This window comes from Lepidochelys kempii, chromosome 10 (assembly GCF_965140285.1).
Source record: "Lepidochelys kempii isolate rLepKem1 chromosome 10, rLepKem1.hap1, whole genome shotgun sequence".
Taxonomy (NCBI): Eukaryota; Metazoa; Chordata; order Testudines; family Cheloniidae; genus Lepidochelys; species Lepidochelys kempii.
Genome location: NC_136389.1, coordinates 30,085,547 through 30,107,315, shown reverse-complemented (window position 1 = coordinate 30,107,315; position 21,769 = coordinate 30,085,547). Strand labels below are relative to the sequence as shown.

General features: G+C 45.3%; 2 protein-coding genes across 5 annotated transcripts in view; one reads left to right on the top strand and one right to left on the bottom strand.

The window, feature by feature from the left end:
- Nucleotides 1-19,009, top strand: part of SEC14L5 (SEC14 like lipid binding 5) — a 58,885-nt gene extending 39,876 nt beyond the window's left edge. For all 3 annotated transcript variants that reach the window (XM_073362547.1, XM_073362546.1, XM_073362548.1), the window contains 9 exons: nt 3,491-3,680; nt 4,398-4,486; nt 5,807-5,877; nt 6,627-6,798; nt 7,559-7,693; nt 9,012-9,149; nt 10,985-11,230; nt 12,624-12,802; nt 14,117-19,009. In XM_073362547.1, the coding sequence (XP_073218648.1) occupies nt 3,491-3,680; nt 4,398-4,486; nt 5,807-5,877; nt 6,627-6,798; nt 7,559-7,693; nt 9,012-9,149; nt 10,985-11,230; nt 12,624-12,802; nt 14,117-14,222 (1,326 nt within the window). In that variant the 3' untranslated portion in view covers nt 14,223-19,009. The remainder of the gene's footprint in view (nt 1-3,490; nt 3,681-4,397; nt 4,487-5,806; nt 5,878-6,626; nt 6,799-7,558; nt 7,694-9,011; nt 9,150-10,984; nt 11,231-12,623; nt 12,803-14,116) is intronic.
- The window catches only part of NAGPA (N-acetylglucosamine-1-phosphodiester alpha-N-acetylglucosaminidase), a 30,791-nt gene continuing 17,939 nt past the window's right edge, over nt 8,918-21,769 (bottom strand). The window contains exon 11 of one of the 2 annotated variants that reach the window (XM_073362549.2): nt 8,918-21,006. In XM_073362549.2, the coding sequence (XP_073218650.1) occupies nt 20,772-21,006 (235 nt within the window). In that variant the 3' untranslated portion in view covers nt 8,918-20,771. The remainder of the gene's footprint in view (nt 21,007-21,769) is intronic. The other variant, XM_073362550.2, reaches the window with a different exon arrangement.

Genomic DNA, 21,769 nt, shown 5'->3' with positions numbered 1-21,769 from the left:
CTTACATAACTGCACTCAAAAACAAAACAATCTAAAACTTTAGAGCCTACAAGTCCACTCAGTCCTACTTCTTTTCCAGCCAATCGTTCAGACAAACAAGTTTGTTTACATTTATGGGAGATAATATTGCCTGCTGCTTATTTACAATGTCATCATAAAGTGAGAACAGGTGTTCGCATGGAACTTTTGTAACTGGCATTGCAAGGTATTTATGTGCCAGATATGCTAAACATTCATACGTCCCTTCATGCTTCGGCCTCCATTCCAGAGGACATGCTTCCATGCTAATGATGCTTATTTCAAAAAATGAGTTATTTAAATTTGTGATTGAACTCCTTGGGGGAGAACTGTATGTCTCCGGCTCTGTGTTACCCATAGTCTGCCATATATTTCATATTACAGTAGACTCGGCTGGTGACTCAGCAAGTATAGTTCATTTTAAGAACACTTTTGCTGTAGATTTGACAAAACGCAAAGAAGGTACCAATGTGAGATTTCTACAGATAGCTACATCACTCTACCCAAGGTTATAGACTCTGAAGTACCTTTCAAAATCTGACCGGGACAAGGTGTGGAGCATGCTTTCAGAAGTCTTTAAAAGAGCAACACTCTGATGCAGAAACTACAGAACCCGAACCACCAAAAAACAAAATCAACCTTCTGCTGGTGGCATCTAACTCAAATGATGAAAACTAACATGCGTCGGTCCGCACTGCTTTGGATCATTATCGAGCAGAACCCATCATCAGCCTGGATGCATATCCTCTGGAATGGTGGTTGAAACATGAAGGGACATGAATCTTTAGTGCATCTGGCATGTAAATACCTTGCAACGCCGACTACAACAGTGCCATGCGAGCTCCTGTTCTCACTTTCAGGTGACATTGTAAACAAGAAGTGGGCAGCATTAGTGCCTACAAAAGTAAGCAAACTTGTTTGTCTGAGTGACTGGCTGAACAAGAAATAGGACTGAGTGGACTTGTAGGTGCTAAAGTTTAACATTTTTATTTTTGAATGCGGGTATTTTTTGTACATAATTATACATTTGTAAGTTCAACTTTCATGATCAAGAGATTGCACTACAGTACTTGTATTAGGTGAATTGAAAAATACTATTTTGTTTTTTGCAGTGCAAATATTTGTAATAATATAAAGTGAGCACTGTACACTTTGTATTCTGTGTTGTAATTAAAATAAATATATTTGGAAATGTAGAAAACATCCAAAATATTTAAATAAATGGTATTCTATTATTGTTTAATGGTGCTATTAATAGTGATTAACTTTTTAAAATCACTTGACAGCCCTAGTTTGAACCAACCTAAGTAGCCCTGTGGATAGCGTCTTCCTCTCAGCACTGAAGACGTGTGTTCAAACCCTGCTATAAAAAAATCAGCTGTTTCTATCTGAGTGTGATGCGGACAAGTTATTGCAAGAGTTTATTAAATACATTTTGAGCTCTGACATGGAAACATGTCCACCCTCCCCACCCCCACCCCCGCCAACATGTACAAATGTGAGGTTCACAAAGGGTTCGTTAGAAACAATTAACCCCAGGTGTGCATCTAAGCTATCTCTGAACTTATCTGCTCTCAACCCCTTTCTCTCCACTGAATCTGTTCTTAGGGCTTGTCTACATGGTGCAGTAGTCCACAGTAGAGGGGTATAAATTCTAATTTGCACCAGCATGTTGCACGCTAACTGGCCCCCATGGACTCTGTTAAAAGTTCCCTAGTGCGCGTTGTGTAGGACTGTTTGAAACGGGACTGCACTCGGGAACTTTTAGAGCAGGGGTTCTCAAACTGGGGGTCAGGAGGTTATTACGTTGGGGGGGGGAGTCGCGAGCTGTCAACCTCCATCCCAACCCCGCTTTGCCTTCAGCATTTATAATGGTGTTAAATATGTAAAAAAGTGTGTTTAATTTATAAGGAGAGGGTTGCACTCAAAGGCTTGCTATGTGAAAGGGGTCACCAGTAAAAAAGTTTGAGAACCACTGTTGTAGAGCATGCCAGCAGGGTCCACACAGGCCAGCTAGTGCACAGCTTATGAGTGCACGTTAGAATTGACACCTTTTGTAGTGCAGACTAATGCACTATGTAGACAAGCCCTAAGTGTGTCTATTGCAGCTTCATATCAGTACGTGTAACTGAGATTGCTTCAGGCCTGAAATTCCTGGCTGCTTTGCTTCCAGCCCTTCTTTCTATTTTCATCCACGTCAGTAAGCTGATAAAGGAGCTTTTCGCCCTGAATACACGTATTATTTGTGTTACAGCCATGTGCAGGTGGCCCATCTGGGACCATGGCCCTATTTCGCTAAACCCCATAGCAATGCATAGGAAGAGACTGTCCCCGCTTTGAAGAGTTTGCAGTCTGAATTAAGATGAAATGCAACACACAAGCTTAACCTGAGGCAATGGGGCGCAGAGGAGATTGGAAGACGTAGTGGCAGATTAGCTGTATGCGCAACTTGCAATTTCAAGTCAAATTTAGCTTTGTTTGGGATTTATTAATGATTTCTGCAGGCCAACTGCCTACCCGTGAGTAGCTGGCAATTTTATCTTGGGCTTCAAGGTAGAAGTGGATCTCCAGGGATTTGAAGGAAGTCAGAAAGTACTCGTTATCCTGGAGTATGCCCCAGGCAGAAGGGGCAGCGAGAGCCAAAGCACAGAAGTGTTGGTGGGAGAAGTGGACGAACATTTGAGGCCAGTGTGATTAGCTGAAAGCTTGTGGGGGGCCATGAGATCAGATTTGAGAGGAGATAATTGGGGGGGCTACATTGTAATGTCATGAAGGGTAGCTGTCATGGAGAAAGGAGAGGGACTGACATACTTGGACAAGGCCAGTGTGGAGGTTCAGCAGACGGGCCGGATGATAAGAGCCTGCACAAGAGCGTGAGTTGTAGTGTTCCAGCTGAAGGGAGCCTTTGGAGGGTGTCTGGTCTATTTACAGAGAGCCCAGCTGTGACCAGTCTCCACAGGGCTAGCACAGGAGCCTTCCTGTAGGCTAGTGTGTTGAACAAAGATGCTTTTCATCCTTTGCATGGTGCTGTGTGGCTTTCCTGTCTCTCTGGGGAAGGAACATTGCAACTTTGTTACTTTCAGGCAGGATTTGTGGGTGGCTTGTCTCGGCTGGTGGGGGAATGTTTTGGGAGACTCTGGCTAGCAGAGTTCACTGCAATTCCCAGCTGTCTATTCCATTCACTGGCTGGCAGTGTTTCTAGAGTGAATATGCATGGCATATATAGGCCCAGGTAGGTGGGAGGGCCCTATGTCTGGAGGGGGGCTGGGTTTGTCATTTCCCTACAGTCCTGGATTAGCTGGAGCAGACCAAATGGACATAGCAGGAGGAAAGAAAATTAAACTTCAATCCTTCTCCATGTCTGGGAGGAGCTAGAAGCTCCTTTGCATCTTGTTGGTGTTTGTGGGAGGGGAGCGCTGGCAGCAGTGCAGTCCAAGCTCTTTGGAACGAGTGTGTCTCCTCTGTCTCCCAGATCCCCAAAGATGAGCATATCCTTCGATTCCTGAGGGCTCGTGACTTCAACATCGACAAGGCTCACGAGATGCTTTGCCAGTCGCTGACCTGGCGCAAGCAGTACCAGGTGGATTACATCCTGCAGACCTGGAGACCCCCATCCCTGCTGGAGGAGTACTACACCGGAGGGTGGCATTATCAGGATAAAGGTAGGATGGTGTGTCTGCACCACCAGTGCAGTCACCTGTGGCTCTGTGGAGCCAGCTGTGCCGGCAGGTTACACCATAGCATGGGTACATTTCCTAATACATATGAATGTCCCGATTGTGTCAAAGCAATCTCTTTGTATGTGCAGATGAGGCTGAATCTGGCTGGCCTAAAGCTCCCCTTGATAGGAATATGCTTTGGGCACCATTTTTTTTCTTTGAATTTTTAAGAAAATGTCCTGCTTATAGGTAAGGAACTCTGTTTACAGTGGAAGCTTCTCCTACCTAAGTGCCCCATCCCTTCCCGGAAGGGTCTGTCCCCTAAGGAGATAAGTAGGTCAGACTCCAATCGATTCAACTGACAGCCTCTCTGAGCTGCTGGCAAGGCTGTTGTGATATCATCACCTTCCCACTGAAGACTGGAATAAGACCACAATGTTTTTCACACAGCCCACTAGTCAGCATTGGCCTAAGATGGTTAGCTGTCCTGTGGCATGGATAAGAGAGAGTCTATAGCTCAAACCCCCCAATACGCCCTCTCTGGGCTATTCCATCTCCCAGGCACCTGGCCTATTTATCACTGACAGGAAGCTGAGGTTAGATTGGCCATCTGAATGCTACTTTTTCTTCAGCAGAGTTTCCAGGTTCTTTACAGGATCTCACATTTGGGGGCTTAGAACCAGTGTTTTCCCTGTAACATCTTTGTTCTTTGCTTTGAAGATGGCCGCCCCCTCTACATCCTTCGCCTCGGTCAGATGGACACAAAAGGTTTGGTGAAGGCCCTGGGAGAAGAGTCGCTCCTGCGACACGTAAGGGATGCTTTTATTACCTATATAACTTCTGCTGCTACAATTTCTCTGAGAGGTGTAGATGAAATGCAGATCACGGCAGCAGGCCCGTGTGGGAAGAAGGGATCCACTTGACTAGCAGATGAAGGAATTGGTTCTAATACCACATATCAGTTGGCCTTGTGTATCTCTCTCCCATCAACTGTTGATGGCGATAGGGTTCAGCATGCAGCATATGGGCACTATATGGCCTGCTGATTGGCTGCATCTCACCAGATACAAATTTGGAGGCAAATTCTTCATTGTCTTCAACAGTTTGGCCATCATAGAACATGGTTGATACAGTGGCTATTAGGGCTTATCTAAATGAGTACTAAGGTGCATCTGCAGTGGATTCCCAGCTGATGTAGATGTATCTGTCCAGCTCCGCTGAAGCCAGCTTGCCAGAAATAGCAATGTAGCCAGGATAGCAAGGGCCATGGCTTGGATTAGCTGCTTTAATACATACCGGGGCTCCAGGCAGGTACAGACTAGGGTAGCTAGCTTGAGCCACTGCCCATGCTATCCTGGCTACACTGCTGTTTTCAGCACGCCAGCTCAAGCACAGAGCCCAACCTTGAGGCCTACTGGCACAGTTCCTACCACAGCACTTGCTTACTTTGCCATCACCTTGAACAAAACTTAGAGCAGCTAGTCTCCTCTCCAGCATCCGAGCCCCTCTCAGTTCAGGAGAGAGAGGGGAGCATGGGAGGGGAATCAGTTCTGATTCCCTGTTTTGGAACGCCTCCTCAGCCCCCATGCTACCAGGCAGCTCTATACTACTCCTCTTGTGTAGAGTCCTTAGTGGCATGCATAGCAGTGTAGCTCCTCCCAACCCCCAACATACTCACCAGCCCAGAGTGAGGCAAGACCCAGCCGTGGCGCAAATGTACGAGGAGGAAGTTCTCTGATGCCAGGGCAGTTCTCTGCAGGTGATTTGCAGCTGGATTGTGGTCCTTACATCACCCGAATGATGCAAAGGGCCCATAGCTGGGCTTGAGAATCTGGTCCACAGGGTCTTGGGGCCTTCAACACACAGGCCTTGTAAACTCAGTAGAACTGATTTTTCAGCAGAGAGAACTTTTCCAAAAATCTCGTTTCTTGTTCCGTATACACGTAACATGGCTGGTTTGTCCCTTTTATCATAATAGGCTGTTCTGGCTCTAGCTCCCTGTTCATGTGATTTCCTCAGTGTTCCCCCATGGTGGAGTAGGCGATGTGGGCTCTTCTTTGGGTGTGTTGCCAAAGTAACCTCCAGTCTGTGCGCACTCTCTCTCTCTCTCCCCCTCTCTCTCATTTCAGGTTTTGTCAATTAACGAGGAGGGACAAAAGAGGTGTGAGGAAAACACCAACCTGTTTGGCCGTCCCATCACGTTAGTATGCGTTTAACTGTCTTAAGGCCCTGGCATGGTGGAAGTAACATTTCAGTGAAAGTTTTTAAGATATCATGGATTTTACTGAAATAAGTAACTGGAATTCTTAGGCCCAAGCCACAGACAGGAGTATTTTGTTTGTATCAATCCCTACTCCAGCCAAGGCAGGGGTGTCTGTGTATTGGGCATAGCCTAGATGAACTGTACAACTCGATATGAAGGAAAACAAGGCTATTTGTCCCCAATCACATTGTCCAGCTTTTCTGCCACATTCCAGGTGGATCTTCTACCTGATGCCTTGGTGATCCCAATCCAGCTGCTTGAAGCCTGTAGTTCTGGCTCCGTTTGCACAGCATCAAGTTTTTAACTAATGCAAAATAACTCTTTAGTGCCATGACAGTAGTGCCCAGATTGTGTCTTGGTGGATTCAAAAGGGCCTAAGCTCCCTTAACCACCTTGAAATGGACAACCTGTGTCGTCCTCCCTGGGAGGAGGAATCCATTCCGGGCCTACAGAGCCAGTGTACTGAAAATACTTTTGGACTCTGGCCACCTGCTGCTTGTTTGTCGTTGCTCCACTGGTACTGCCAGTCCCTGGGTTTAATAGACTCCCCTGGGTTTAATAGAAAGTGTACGATAAACAAGTTTTGTGCAACTCTTATTTGTGCTGGCTGGGCAGGTGCTGTGTTGGTGAGAAATGGGGATACTGCAGCACAGTGGTGACCTCTCCCATTCTTCTGTGCATTTCAGATCCTGGACATGTCTGGTGGATTTGGAAGGGTTGAACATGCGTCACCTGTGGCGGCCTGGAGTTAAGGCTCTCCTTCGGATAATCGAGGTTGTGGAGGACAATTACCCTGAGACACTAGGGAGGTTACTGATCGTGCGAGCACCACGGGTTTTCCCTGTGCTGTGGACTCTGGTAAGTGAAATCCTTACTGTACAGACAGTGAGAACTGGGCCAGTGCCACAAGTGGCTAAAATCTCCAGTGCTGTAGATGTTGGAGGGTTATGGAGGAAAAAGCTCTTGGGCAACCTGTCGTTGGACTGAGGAGAGCTCGACACTGCTCATTGGTGGAGCTCTGGAATTTAGCCATAGTGCTGCCACGGAGCAATCTATGTCGTCTTCACATCACTTTTAGCTTCTGTCATCCTGCCAGCGTTGATTAGAGTTTGGGATCTACACTCTGAGCTCTCATATGGCACTGTGCTGCATTACCACCGACCGACAGCCTAGCTCTTGGGACTCTCTCTCATACCGATGTGCAAGAGTCATGCCAATAAAAAGCTCCAGTTGGCACAGGTTTGAATGGCAAAGATAAACAGCTTTTAAATCCCACTTGAAAGCGCACTGGAGAATAAAGTAATGAATGTGACCCTGGCTAGGGCCTGCTGGATGTATAGGCCACAGAACAGAACTGACAAAGCCCAATGCAGTTCTGGAATAGTGTTGAGGATGGGGACGTGACTTCTAGTTTTATCTAATGTGAGGGATGGCGGGGGGAACTCTGTGAGAGAATGGAAATATTTCCAATGTATAACCTATTCTGGTTCAGGGCCATCAACTTCCCTGTGGACTCCAGTCCACAGTGCTAGGAGTGTTTCTGGAATGTGGTGCAACATTCTCTTCAAATTACGGTCCATGCCATAAGAACATCATCTTCTGTCCACCTGTATTTCAGGTTAGTCCTTTCATCAATGAAAACACCAGGCAGAAGTTCCTCATCTACAGCGGCAATAACTACCAGGGTCCTGGAGGGCTTGTAGACTATCTGGACAAAGACGTGATTCCAGATTTCCTTGGAGGAGAATGTGTGGTGAGTTTGCTGTAAGGTGAATCTGAGATATGCTGTCTTCCTGGGGGCCTAGTCCTTCCACTCCTTCCCTTGGAATAGTTACCTTTCTAGACTGGTAGTGCCCAAAGGCCCACACTGGACTGGGGACCCATCGTGCTGGGTGCTGAGATCATCCTTCCCTCAGAGCTCACCTTCGGAGAGGTGGCGTTTTGCTGAGGAAGCCTTTATGAGGGAGATGCGTTTAGATGTTCTTGAACCCTTCTGCTCTTATGACTGCCTTGACCTTGAATGTTGTGGAAAAACGGAACTTGGTCCTTGGACTTTGAGAGTTCTTCCTCGAGTCAGTGTGGTTTTCCTTGGGTTATTCATGTCTGTCTTCATCTTGCTTAAAAATACCTGAAATGATGGGTTGAGCCACAAGCTAGAGATTGGTGATCATGTCCCAGTCCCATGACATAGCACCAAAAATATGACTCCACTGCTTCAGTTGTCAAATGGCATCCAGATTAGCACAGGTCTAAAAATATCTGGTCTGGCTCCTTTAGTGCCTATTGGATTAGGGAGATTATTAAAGGGACACAACCAGACTGAAAAAAATAAACGAACACATCGTGCATATAAGGCTCTTGATTTGATTTTTTGGGGGGTTTATGCATAAATCACACATTATAGGTAATGTGCCTTTAGTCTGAGCTTTAAAAAATTAGAACTGTTTTCATATTTTTGATATCTGCCATTGCAGCCACTTTCTTTGAATCTTGTTAACATCATGTAATATTGTGGAGGCACTTGTGTTCTTATTGTAGGTTGCCCAGAAATGTCTCAATAAATTATATTAAATTGAAATAATGAAAAAGACCTTAAATTTACTTTTTCATCATTTATGCTGCTCACCATGTCACACCCCATTCAGACAGTGAAAATACAACGATGAGATTTACTTATTTCTCATCAATTTTGCTTTCAGGCTGTCTGGTGCTAGCACCATGGTGCAATGGCTGGATTCCAGATTCTGTCTGGAGCATTTAAAATTAAGCTAGGGCTCTTCACTGACACATCATGGTAAAATTTCAAATAATGTTGTAGAACTGTCTTTTAAAGAAAAGAACACTCTAAATCGGGGTCCCAACCTAACTGATGGGATGTGTCCCTCACAAAGAGCAGGGGCCAGATCCTACTTGTGTAAAGCCAATGGAGCTATGGCATTTTACTCCAGCTGAGGATCTGATGTTTCATAATAGGTAACTGGGTATATTGGGGGTGTCTAGATATGACCATAAATGTTAGTTTAGAAGTCCCAGTACAGATGTGTGTCTCTCTCTCTCTCTGGTTCTTGCAGTGCAATGTCCCTGAGGGTGGACTCGTCCCCAAGTCACTTTATCAAACAGATGAAGAACCGGAGAACTCTGATCACATCCGACTATGGACAGAAACCATCTACCACTCTGCAAATGTTCTTAAAGGGGCTCCTCACGAGGTACAGACCAACCATGTGCTGTTCTGGGGAAGGCAGGGAGGTCATTCCAAGGGGCTGTGCTGTAGATTTGTTCTTCTGAAGGCTAGGATAGCGCTGTGAAGGGATTCCAGCATGTAAGTGCTGGAGGTGTTCTGGCAGCACAGTGCTCTGCAGGGGATGGCTGAGATAAAACTGCCAGCATTTCAGAGGTGTGTGGAAGTTAAGAACAGTAATTTGGGGTTCAGGAAGCAGTTTCTCTAGTCTCTGGTGTAACTTGTCCCTGTACACACACTGTAGCACCTTCCTCCTTTTTCTGGAGAAATAAAGCGTCCATCGGCTTCCCCCCAATATCCTTGTGTCCATTATTTATCGTGCCTCTGATCTTGTGAGAGAAGAGTACATGAGCTGGGAATATTCAAGTGTAATCAAAAAGGACAAAGTTGGGGAGAGAAATCCTTTGATCTGAGAGTGATGCACCCATTTCTAACCATGGATGATAGCTCGTTCTGACTCAGCCTGTTCGATTTCCCCGTGCAACAGCCAGTTGGAACCTCACAATTAGCCGTTCTAAAGCAGTCCACAGCTGAGCCCCAGAAACCTTTGCTTTGGTGCCAGTTGTGCTCAATGGAGGTACCATGGGAACGGGCACGAAACAGGAACTCCTCACTTAACGTTGTAGTTATGTTCCTGAAAAATGTGACTTTTTAAGCAAATCCAATTTCCCCATAAGAATTAATGTAAATGTGGGGGGTAGGTTCCAGGGAATTTTTTTTCACCAGACAAATATACTCTGTGTGTGTGTGTGTGTGTGTATGTATATAAAGTTTTAAACAAACAATTTAATACTGTACATAGCAATGATGATTGTGAAGCTTGGTTCAGGTGGTCAAGTCAGAGGGTGGGATATTTCCCAGGGAATGCCTTACTGCTAAATGATGAACTAGCACTTGGCTGTACCCTCAAGGGTTAACACATTTGTTGTTAATGTAGCCTCCCACTGTACAAGGCAGCACAAATGGAGGGAGGGGAGACAGCATGGCAGACGGAGATACACACCCTGTGTGTGGGAGAGAGAGGTGCATTGTCCCTTTAAGTACGCTGACACCACACTCTAAGTACATTGCCTTTAAAAGGATCAGGAAGTTGAGACAGCAGCTGCGGCCAGCTCTCCCCCCAGCTCTCTCCATCCTGAGCCCTGTTGTGTCTCCCCACTGCTCTATATGGAGAAGGGGTAAGCGAGGAACAGGAGTAGAGGGGAGGGGGACACCTTGACATTAGTCCCCCTCTTCTCCCCCTCCCCTGCACAGCAAGCTGGAGGCTTCCAGGAGCAGCTCCAAGGAAGAGGGGAGGAGCAGCACATAGCTGAACTGCAGGCAATTGGTAGCCTGCTGGGCAGCTGCTGCACAGGGAACTTAGGGGAGCGGGGAGCTGACAGGGTGAGGGCTGCCGGTCCACCCTGGTTCCAAGCCCCCACCAGCTAGCTCCAACAGACTGCTCTTCCTGCAAGCAGTGGACAGAGCATTGCGCAACTTTAAACTAGCACGTTCCCTAATTGATCAGCAGCAAAACATTGTTAACCGGGATGACTTTAAGTGAGGAGTTACTGTACTTTGTAAGGCACTGCCGATGCAGGAGAAGGTTGTGGTGAAAGTGGCCAAGCAGATCCACGGCAGTGAAATCTGCAGGCAGGAACTGGGATCAGCTCATGAGCCCCTGGGGAGCTGAGAACTGCAGCAGTAATGGATCTTAAGACTGCAGGAGCTGGGCAGATTTGTGTGTGAGGGGAAGGTGGGAGGATGTTGGCTCTCACCTGAAGACCAAGCCCATAAAACCTGCTTGTGTTGCTGCTTGTTTAGATCGTTGTGGAAATCCTGGAGGGTGAGTCTGTGATCACGTGGGACTTTGACATCCTGAAGGGAGACGTGGTGTTCTGTCTCTTTCACTCCAAGCGAGCGCCCGAGACCAGTCGCAAAGAGGCCCCTTTATCAAGTGCTTCGACTGCTGGGGACAACATGCAGCTAATCGATAAGAGCTGGGTTCTGGGGGTGGATTACAGCCGCATGGAGTCTCCGCTGGTGTGCCGGGAAGGAGAGAGCATTCAGGTTGGACATCCTGCACCTCTTGACCGCTAAACAGCCATGGTGAACCAGTAATGTTCAGAACCTGGTAGTGGAGGGTAGATGTGACTGTTGAATAGGTTGCACAGGGAGTGGCAGTTTTCATTGATGTTTTTCGGCGAAACTTAAACAAATTCCAGAATCCCATGGTTAAAAATACCCCAAACAATGGGGACTGGAAATCCTCCATTGCAAGGGAAGAGAGGCTCTTTTCATAGCTCTCTGCATAAGAACTAGATTCCCAGTCCCCCTGAGGAAGTGCATAGCATGGCAGTACCTGAGTTAGACTTGTTTCCTTCAGCGCATTCTGAAATGCTCTATGCTGTGTGTCATGCTATCTGGAGTGGCTCAGGACCGGGAGTGCCAACCTCAGGGCAGACTGTCAAGGAGCAGGGCAAAAACCCCAAACTGGTTGTATGCTCTATAATTAGATTTCACCAACAAGTGTGAATGCCTAAATCACTATACTAATCTTACCATAGAGTCACAGACAGTCTCCTTGGGTACTCCTGTCTATCTTGTGATAGATCTGTATTCGGGTTACTCCCAGTCCCAAAGGACCACTCACTTACCTCAGGTCAACTGTTCTTCAGATCTCACACCAAAGAAAACTCTTGTAGCCAATCCTGTAATAAACTAACTAAAAGCTTATTAACTAGGAAAAATAAATGAGTTATTTACAAGGGTAAAACAGGTAAAGATACACACACAAATGAGGTACAGTCTTAGGTTCCAAAAAATTATAGTCGCTATTATATGCATGCTTTGTAAGTCCCTTCCTGCTAACCTAAGCTCAACAGCTGGGGACTCCTTGCGTGTGTTTAGAAATTCTTGCCTCTCAGAGTTCAAGCAGCATAGGAATAACAATTTCTCTTTAACTGGCATTTTTATTCCCTTCCCCCAGCGTTCAAGCTGTGATGGAATAGGGCTTGAGCAGGAACCCTCTTCAGGGATGTGGGGGAAGCAATCAATGAAGTCTTTTGTCCACAGTGGCTTGTTTGATGTCTAGACTTTCTTTTGTTAGGGAGAAGATAACCCCTCTTGTGGTGAACCGATATTTCACACTTGGTAATGCTTCTCCCCTGACTGTGGGGGATTTACTGTTTTAGCAAACACATTTATAGTTCTAGAGTTAACTTTTAAATATTACCATATAACATGGGACGCAGTTGTTATAAGTAGGATTAATACATGCACACGGGGAGGCCAGACTGGTTTCCAGCTATGCATTTGTCAGTGTTTAGTGAGGCCTGGGGCCTTAGCATGAGCTTGCATTTGGAAATACAAACCCCCTTTTTTTTTTTTTTTAAAGGGGGTGATTATTTTTTTTCAAACACTTGGCAGTCGCTTGATGGTGCTCTTTGTCCATCTCTTACAGGGATCTCATGTGACTCGTTGGCCTGGCTTTTATGTTCTGCAGTGGAAAATGCACAGCTCTTTGCCCTGCTCTGGCACCAGCCTCCCTCGAGTAGATGATGTCCTGGCCTCTTTGCAAGTTTCCAGTCACAAGTGTAAACTCATGTACTACTTTGAGGTGCTTGCATCCAAGGATTTCAGGTAGGAGCCACGCTAGGAGTTAGGCTAATGTGTGACTTGCAGTAGAGGAGCAGTCCAGCAAAGCAGGCTGTGACTCTGGAATTCCAGTCATATCTAACCTTTAAAATGTCTGTGGCACACCATATGGAAAATGGATACAAGTAGATTGGTCTTCTTCCTTAGAGAGACTTCCCTTTGTTAGCACCAGATGGAGCCCTGATGCATCCTTGTTCTTGGCAGGAAGTGAAGTTCTCCCTTTGTAAGGGCTATGACACGACTATACGTCCTCTGGAGGAGTTACTCATTGAATGTGTTGCCTTACCCCAAACGTCTTTAATAGTTGCTACAGCTTCTTGAATGGGCGTGGAGCACCGTTACTTGGAAGACCAGTGCTTAGGAGTAACTTTGTAGCACGTGCTTTCCAGACCATTGGGCAAAGTAACCAAGTGATATGTCAGGGGTTCGAAGGAGGATATTGGTCACATGACAACAGACTTGTCTGCTGAATAAGTCTGACATAGAGGAAACCTGCAGAGTATCTGTACACCCTGATGTGTTATTTTTTTCCTATTAAACCGTTTCTATGGTGCCTCCCAGCAGAGAAGCTCTCAATGCTTTACAGACAACTAACCCTCAGAGCAGGATACTGGAAGAAAAAGTGTGTGCGTGGGGGTGGGGGAGAAAAGGGTGGTTGTTTTTTTAAGTTGAAGGCACCAATAGGACACAACTTGCTGAGTCAGTGGCAGAGAATAGCAAAAACCCAGAATTCCTAACTCTAACCATTCAGACTTACTTACCAGTGCTGTGGTTGTGGGGAGAAATGTGGAAGTGGCTACAACAGTAATAAATAGAACCTCAGACTGCCTCAGTGTGGGGAAATCTGGGTACCACTGCCAGACGTGTTCAGTGAGGGAGAAACTATGATCTGATGCTGGCAGCCCACGGCAAACAGACCCGTCTCAATTCAGCTTTTTTGATAGCTCTTTTGATAGCATCCAGTGTGCCATTAACTGCTCGCTTAACTGTTTCTCTGCCCACACACTGTATATAGAGCCCCAGAGAGCTTACTATGCCCTACCCCCATGGTAACTATTATAAATGAGTCATCACCTTTGTAGAAGGGTGCTAGTATCCCTGGCTGTGACAAATTAATTCCTCTTTGTGGCACCTAGGTACCTTGAAAGTCTTTACATCTGGCGAGACCACAGTGAGGATAGAGTGAAAAATCCCACTTTGCACATCACTCTGGAAATAAACTAATGGAATCTCAGACCAACTTGAGTACCAGTAAGAAGCTGTATGTGTAACAAACGTATCCATTTTCTTTCATCCCAGGGGGTCCATGTCAAGCCTGGAATCCTGCAACAGTGGCTTTTCCCAGCTCAGTGCAGCCACGACATCTTCCAACCAATCCCAGAGCAGCTCCCTCATTTCTAGATAGCGTGGTGTAGGCCTCTACTGACCTCTGAAATGTTACATCCGTGCTCTGAGGCCTCCTTCCAGGGCAGCTCTGTGGACCAACCCAAAGAGGCTGCAGTGTGGCTCAGCATCAAGGCTTTGGGGGCAGTCATTCACAAGACCACGAATAGCAGCAGTCTGGGGAACTCTTTGAAATCTATTTTCAGTAAGAGATGTGTGACTTTTCAATCTGCAAACTGGATTCCGTTGAGAGGCCTACTTACCAGTTGTGTTTTAACAGACCTGTGTTTTAGGGTGAATATCACTTTGCATGAATCTGTGTATTACTAAGGTTAAAGGGCTCTTTCCAATCAGTCCTATTTCTACATAAGATAGAGGAGACGGATGTGGCCTTATCTGTAATGACCCGTAGAACTAGATTTATTCACGTGTAGCAAAATTAGTCTAGTTCTTCTGGGCGCCTGCAATACCAATGACACTCAAGGTACAGTGGGTGTTTCAGCAGCAGGGACTTGAAGCAAATTGTAAATAAATACCTTAATACAGGTCAGTACGTTTTGAGGGGGGCGGGGGGAAAGGGGAGAAACTTCCAAGGTAACCCAAACCTGAAACCTCTCCCAATCCGATCGGATGTTGCTTGGAAATACTTTCAGTTTTTTTAGTTAAAAAACACAGTATTTCCTACAGTGCATAGGCAGAAAGCCTACCTCCAGCAAGCAAGTCCTTTCTTAAAGACACCCACTTGTCTTTATTTCCTCCTCAGGTTTATGAGCAATAAATGAGTGTCTCTCTGACCCACCCCATCATACTGGGTGGGAATCGAATCACATTATAAAGGGCTAAAAAAAGCAATATGTTCTTTCCTTAAAGGCACAAGGTTTTATGGCAGCATTATAGGAGCTGCTCCTTTAAAAACGGGCTAACATGGAGAGGAGAGAACACTCTCTTTTTTTCTAAAGTACGTGTGCATGAGTATTTAAACACTTAATGAAACATATTTATTCAAATTGTATCATAGCTTATTTTAAATTATTGTTTAATGTATTGATCATTTCAATAACTATTTATTTATTGAACCAGATCATCTTTTTTTAACCAACTGAACTGTTTTGTTTTAAAAGGGAACGCCGGATCATCTTGAATCCCACAGACCTTTAGATTTCATTTCTAGTCTCTGTGGCAGCTGGGCATCTTAGCGTTCAGGGCTGTAGCACTCAGGGCAGTGTGTCATCTCTTTTCCCAAAGCTCATGGGAGTGGCCCCACTGACTTCAACGTTACTCGCGTGAGTAAGGGTTTGCAAGAGCAGGGACCAAGCTTGTGGATGTTATTGGCGGGGAGGGAGAGGCGATGCATTAAGAGCTGTTGAAGATATGTTCATGTACAATCTCTGCTGATTACGTCAGTGATGGACATATTGCAAAAGGAGTAAGAACCCATTTAAAAGAGTTTACATGGCAGAAAAGAGGTAGCTGGTATTCTTTCCTCAAGTACCAGGAAGTTAAAAAACAGGTGGTCAATACTGAGCTGCTTCTCGGCAGTATTTATAACTAACAGACACCCAAGAGGTATTCCTCAATAAGGAGTTTATTTTCTCTGCCCTACCCATCCTTAACCGTTCTCACTACCTTCATTTGCTTGTTTCTAAGTACAGGGCATTGCCAGAACTGGGGGGAACTAATCGATAACTGGAGCAATGTACATACGGAAGATAGTGTATAAATATGTAGGCTGGATTTTCAAAGGAACCTAAGGGAGTTGGGTATCTAGCTCACATTGACTTTTAGTGGCAGTTTCGGAAGACAACAAATAGAGGCCCCTTTGAAAATCGCAGCTATCACTCGTAGCATGGAAAAGGAAAGCTCCAGTGCTCAATGCGAACACCTACGTAGTAAAACCCTTACTAAATAAGAATGAACATCAGGGACTCTTCCAAGCATTTGTTAGTGCTTCGTTATTTCCATCAAGTGAACGAGGCTTTTGCCTTTCTCAGATAGGGGCTGCCATTTTAATGATACCTCTCAACCAAACCTTTGCAATCCCAGTTTAATGCAAAGAGGGAGTGGGAAATGGGCTTCACCATGAGAGAGCCCTGGAAATCAAGTGGGTGAGAATGAGTGTATGTGTACCCACACACACAAAGTTGCTTTAACCACAACTGACACATTTTCTAAAAACAATTACTCAATTTACTGTAACTTTTAAACTGTTTTTTGATTTCCAGCACTTTTCACCAGCAAAGCCCAAGTCCTATTCCAAGATGGCTGCTTGTTCTTAGTCTGACAGTCATGTTTTTTCACATTTACTCTGTCCCTGTGAGAATAGTTCTCCTTCATCCAGTAAAAAGCACTGAAGGTGGAATTCTCAGCTTAGAATTTGTTACGCGCGTGCACATTGTGAACTGAGATGGGGAACAAGAGCCTTAAGTGAAAGGGGTATGGGCCAGGGGGAGGGCTCGCTCCTGCTCTCTTTCTAGGACTTCTTACAAGGGCCAGTGTTCTTTCCCAAACATCAGTCTCCCATGCACTGCGTACCATGTGTGAGACTGCACTGTAATTCCAGCTGTGGGACAAAGTAAAACTCCTCTGAAATTTGACTTTTTTTCTAAGCTACACTAGCTCATTTCAGAAAATAAGGCATAATGCTCATTTCTTCAAAGCATGCTCTAGTGACTGGAGCATAAGGTGACTGGTGTCCTGGGTTCTATTCACAGCTCCTTGTGATCCAGAGCAAATTCTTTAGGGTAGAACAGACTGAACTCCCGAGCGGCAAGTGGCTCTTTAACATGGCTCCTGTGGCTCTTTGCAGCACAGATACTAAAATACCATGTGATTTAATTATGAACCAGTCAGGAGGCTTTTACTATGTTAACCAATTGTAGTAGATAAAATAATACTTGGGTCAGTCATTTGGGGGGGTTATAAATACATACACTAAAATTTCCCCTGCCATACTGTTTAAAGATGAATATATAGCACTCTAGTAAATGAAACAACGAATTCACACTGTGGTGGCTCTCTTGGGTAATGCTGATCATTAATTTGGCTCCTGAACCACTGAGGTCTGAGGATCACTGGGCGAGGACTTTCAAAAGTCTGATAGACCCACGTAATTTTTAGAAGTGCTGAGCACCTGTCACTCCAGTTGAAGTCAATGGAGCTCTGGCTGTGCCAAACCGCTGGAAAATCCAGCCCAGCTGTCTAAGTGGGCACCTAGAATTAAATCACTTCTGTAAATTGGGGCTTTAATCTCTTTGTTTGTTACTCCATCTGTAAAATGCACAGGCTCATTGCAAGGTTGACATTTGTAAAGGATTCTGAGAGGAAAGACAAAAAGTATTATGTGACCATCTCTATAGTTTAAAAATCACATGGCCCTATTTACACCTTGACTTGTGTATGTGTGTCTGCAAATATACCCCAACTTGCTGTGTACCAGATTGCATATATGGGGGCAAAACAACAGATGTAGAAAATGTGATTTCCATTGAACTCTGGATGCCAGACTAGATTTCTATTGTCATGCAGGGCAAAAGCCAGAATGTTCCAGTTGAGTTCAGGGCTTGTGGCTAAATATTTAAATGGTGTTTATTTTAAAAGGGCTTTTTTTAAAAAATTGTCCTGCATGGACTACACCCTTAGCCTTACAGAAGTGCTGAGAGGGAGTCCAAGTGGCCTTGACCTGACTGAAGCGGCAAGGCTAGATTTCTTCCCAGCAGCTCCTGTACTAAGAGAACCAAAATGAGTTTTCTGGAGCACAAAAATCATACTAATAAAGCACTGTTATATTTTTTCTCTGTTAGGGATAGCCCATAAATTCCCTTTGATAGGGATCCCTTTCTCTATATTGTTTTCCTATTGTGGAAAGCGTGTGGAAACAATCTTCTATGGGATGATTTAGCTAGTGAAATTCTGATTCAGTGTCAGAGGATTAGGATACTATTTCATACACTGTTTCAATAGTCTGTTTTGCATTTACAATCCCAGAGCCCAGGGTTGGACTTCAGTTGCTGCTTAAAAGGTGGCAGTTGCACTCCCCTTGCCTACAGCCTTGCAAACAAGTAAGAAGCTGATGCCCTACTCCAAAGGTCATTTTAATGGGTCAATTTAAAAACTGGTGGGTGGGAAATGGGTCAATTTGCAGATCCTACCTACTGAACTTGGGTGCTAAGCTGTCATGTGTTTAACGTATCTTGTAAGGCCAGTTGCATCAGCAAAGCCAGTAACCTTCTTTTGAAATGCATTTCACTTCCTCACCCTCCTCCACAATTGTACTATGAGCTATTAACGCAAAAAAAGATGAGACCCTTCTTTCCAGGTTCAGGCTGAAAGACTAGTTGAAGGACATTTGTCAGAGCCTCCTGCCTGGTGTTGGCTTCCTATTCTCCCAGCACAGACTTGAGAAAATTCTTCTAACAATCCATAAAGGATGTGCATTGTCAGCATTGACCATGAATCAGTTTTAATGGCACTGTAACACTTCCACGCTATCTGTATATAAAGACGAAATGGGCATTATTTTTTTAGGTAAATATACTATTTTCCCCACTCAACCTGCTCCTGTCTTAACTTTTTTACAAGGGTCTTGTCAGCAAAAAAACCCAACTTGTTTTGAGAATTCAGAGCATGCTACCGGACTACACAGGGTGCTTTGTGACATGTTACTGAGCAACAAATGTGAAGCTAAAGGTGCAGTTACTTATGGCAATTGGAAGTTGAAGTTACCAGCTGTAATTTTCTGCTCCCCATATTTCTGTAACTTAAGAATAAAATGAATGAACCAATAAATGTTTTTTGAGATGACTGACTAAATATTGCAGTTGTGGTATCTGTCAGGTAATCTAAGGTATTTATAGTGTATCTATTGCTCCAGTTATCTAAATGTCCCAAGGAGTAAAGATGAACCTTACCTTATTTCACAAACCTGTCTCATCTGCTGTGTTAGCAGTTCAGTTAAAACTATTTTTTTTCTGTAGTGCCAGAGGATGATACAAGATCCCACAGCAGCACTTCCAGTTCCACAAAGATTCTCAGGGGGTAAAATTGGAAGGAGCCCCAGTGGAAAAACCTGTCTGTTACAGACCATTTTCCCTCAGGGTGAGAGAGAATACTGGTTTATTAAGAGTTCAAACAGTCACTTACTAATTGAGTTTATTCAAGTGTTAAATCACCAAAAGCAAAATCAATTCTTAAATGTACAGACCGATCTGACTCTTCAAATATAGCATAAAAACTCCACGGACTCTGCTTAGGTGGAGAGTCACAGTAAAAATGATCAAAGTGCATATTCAAGATGCTTGCAGCAGCCAGTGGCACATTGGAAGCTAGTTACTTTCCTCAAGAAGAGGAAGCAAACAAACATGTTTCTGAAAAGCCCTTTTAGTCTACAAAGACTCATTGACCTAGTAAAATCACCAACCTCCACCTGAGACGTTTACTGGCTTTGACAACTTCAAAATCTACAGAACCTCAGTCCTCTCTGTTAAGCAAGTTTCTGCACTCGGAGGGCAAATGCAATTTTTACAGCAGTGAGTGAAGCCTACAGCACCTACCATGTTGGAACATAGTTGAGAACAAAGGAGTTAGATGCTGCCCCTGGCCCAATTAGCATACGATTTAACTCCTGTGTTCCACCTCTATGTAGCCTGTGTGCGCTGTTGCCTTGAAGCTTTTCCGTCTAGGTGAGTTATTCTTTGTGTCCTGGGGGCAGCACAGGACCAGGGCCAGAGAGTGAGTCCCCAGCTAAACTCACCTTTACTAAAAGGGGGAGCAGGGTCACTTCTAATTCCCAGAGCAGCGTGTCTGCTCTAGCCCCAGTGCAACAACCTGCACCCTTGACAGGGAAGAGTGGGAGTTACATGCCCTTCAGGAGGGAGACTTTTGGGGACTGACCCCAAAGGCTTTTCACATAACCTTGTTGATGACCCTATCATAAACTTAATACGTCCCTCACTGCGGCGAGGAAAGAAAAGCCTTCCAGCCCAACTGCACGAAACACAGGTTGAGTGAAACAAGCCAGACGTGCCTGAGTTCTAACCATGCCGCTCAACCATCGAATGTGCTCTGGCCTGAGAACTGGCCCAAAGCTAGAAAAGCCATGGGCTAGTGCATGTTGCACTTCCACTGATTTTTCTTAAGTTTTCTTCTCATTGTCACTAATTAATCAAGCTCAATTTACTGCGCAGGGAATTCCTCATCCACAAACTAATGCAGTGAATACTGACCAACCCCCTGTAACCTCCACAGTTATTACAGGCCCCTGTTCTCCATAGTAGAGCAGCAGTTGCTGCTATTGCACAGGGATTCCCATGTCCCCTCTCTCGCTCCTGAGCACCAGGCCCATGAAGGGAACTGAGAGATTTCTGACTGAGGAATGGCAAGAAGGGAGGCAGCTGCTGGGCTGAGCCCTTAGTCACATGTTCTGTGAATACCACCTTGTGCCCCTTCTTGCTGCTGTTCTGCGCCAGTTACTAGCTTCTCATTTCAGGACAAAGCAGCCCTTGGTTGGTCCTCTGTGCTGAGAGCCAGTACCACAGCTGGGGAGAATCTCTCAAGTCTTTCCTCACCTGTCCAGTTAAATGAGTGCTTCAGTCTCTGGCTGGCTTTGATCTTGTGTGTCTTCTGCCTGGTACTGCTCCAAAGGGCATGTATGACTGGCTTCTCCATTCATTTCCTTCAGCGGATGGTACATGTAGTCACCACTTCCACAGCGCTCCGCTGCCCAGCTCCTGAGAGCGAGCCTCACATTTCCTACCATGCTGATCAAAAGCAACAGTCCCAAAACTGAGGTGAAGCAGATCCAGGTTCTCCTGTGAGAGAGGAAGGAATAACCCAGCCTCAGAAACGCAGCACCACATGTTTCAGGACATCTGCAACTATGCAGCAGATTTCAGGTATGTGGCTCCTGGCTGACTGACTGCACCACTGCTGCAGCCTAAGGTCTTGCTTCTCTCAGTGGCTTAAATGGGTGCTTTTAGCCTCTCAGACTGGCTGCTTCTATGGTGTTTGGCCTCTTCCTTTAACGCTGACCTTTGGTCTCCCTCTTCCGCCAATAGAGCTGACTGTGGCAGACAGACAGGCTGGGATTAGTGAAAAGCATGTTCCTCTGTGTGAAATGACTGGGGCACAGAAGGAAGATGAACGAATGGCTGCTGGACCCCACTGTCTCCAGCAAAGAAAGGCAGGCTCCATTTGTTTCATAACTAAGGCTATGAGTTGGTCACAGAGATCAGGGAGGTCATGGATTCTGTGATTTTAGGTGACCTCTGTGACTTCAGCCCTGAAAAGGGTGGGGCTTGGGCAGCCAGCCCTATGTTTGTGTGATTTATTGTGTATTGCCTGTGGCTTTTACTAAAAATACCTGTGACAAAATCTTAACCTTATTCATAACAAAAGCAGAACAGAGTGTACTTGAAGCGGTTCTCTCATTTCACTAACAGGAGCCACAATGTAGGGTTAGTAAAAGTAAGTGAACGGCTTTAAATGTGGAGGCCCATCATTAGCAGTGCAGCTGGTCTAGTCTCTCCTCATCAGTAATACAAGCACCATACGATGGTGCTGCACCTGGATGGC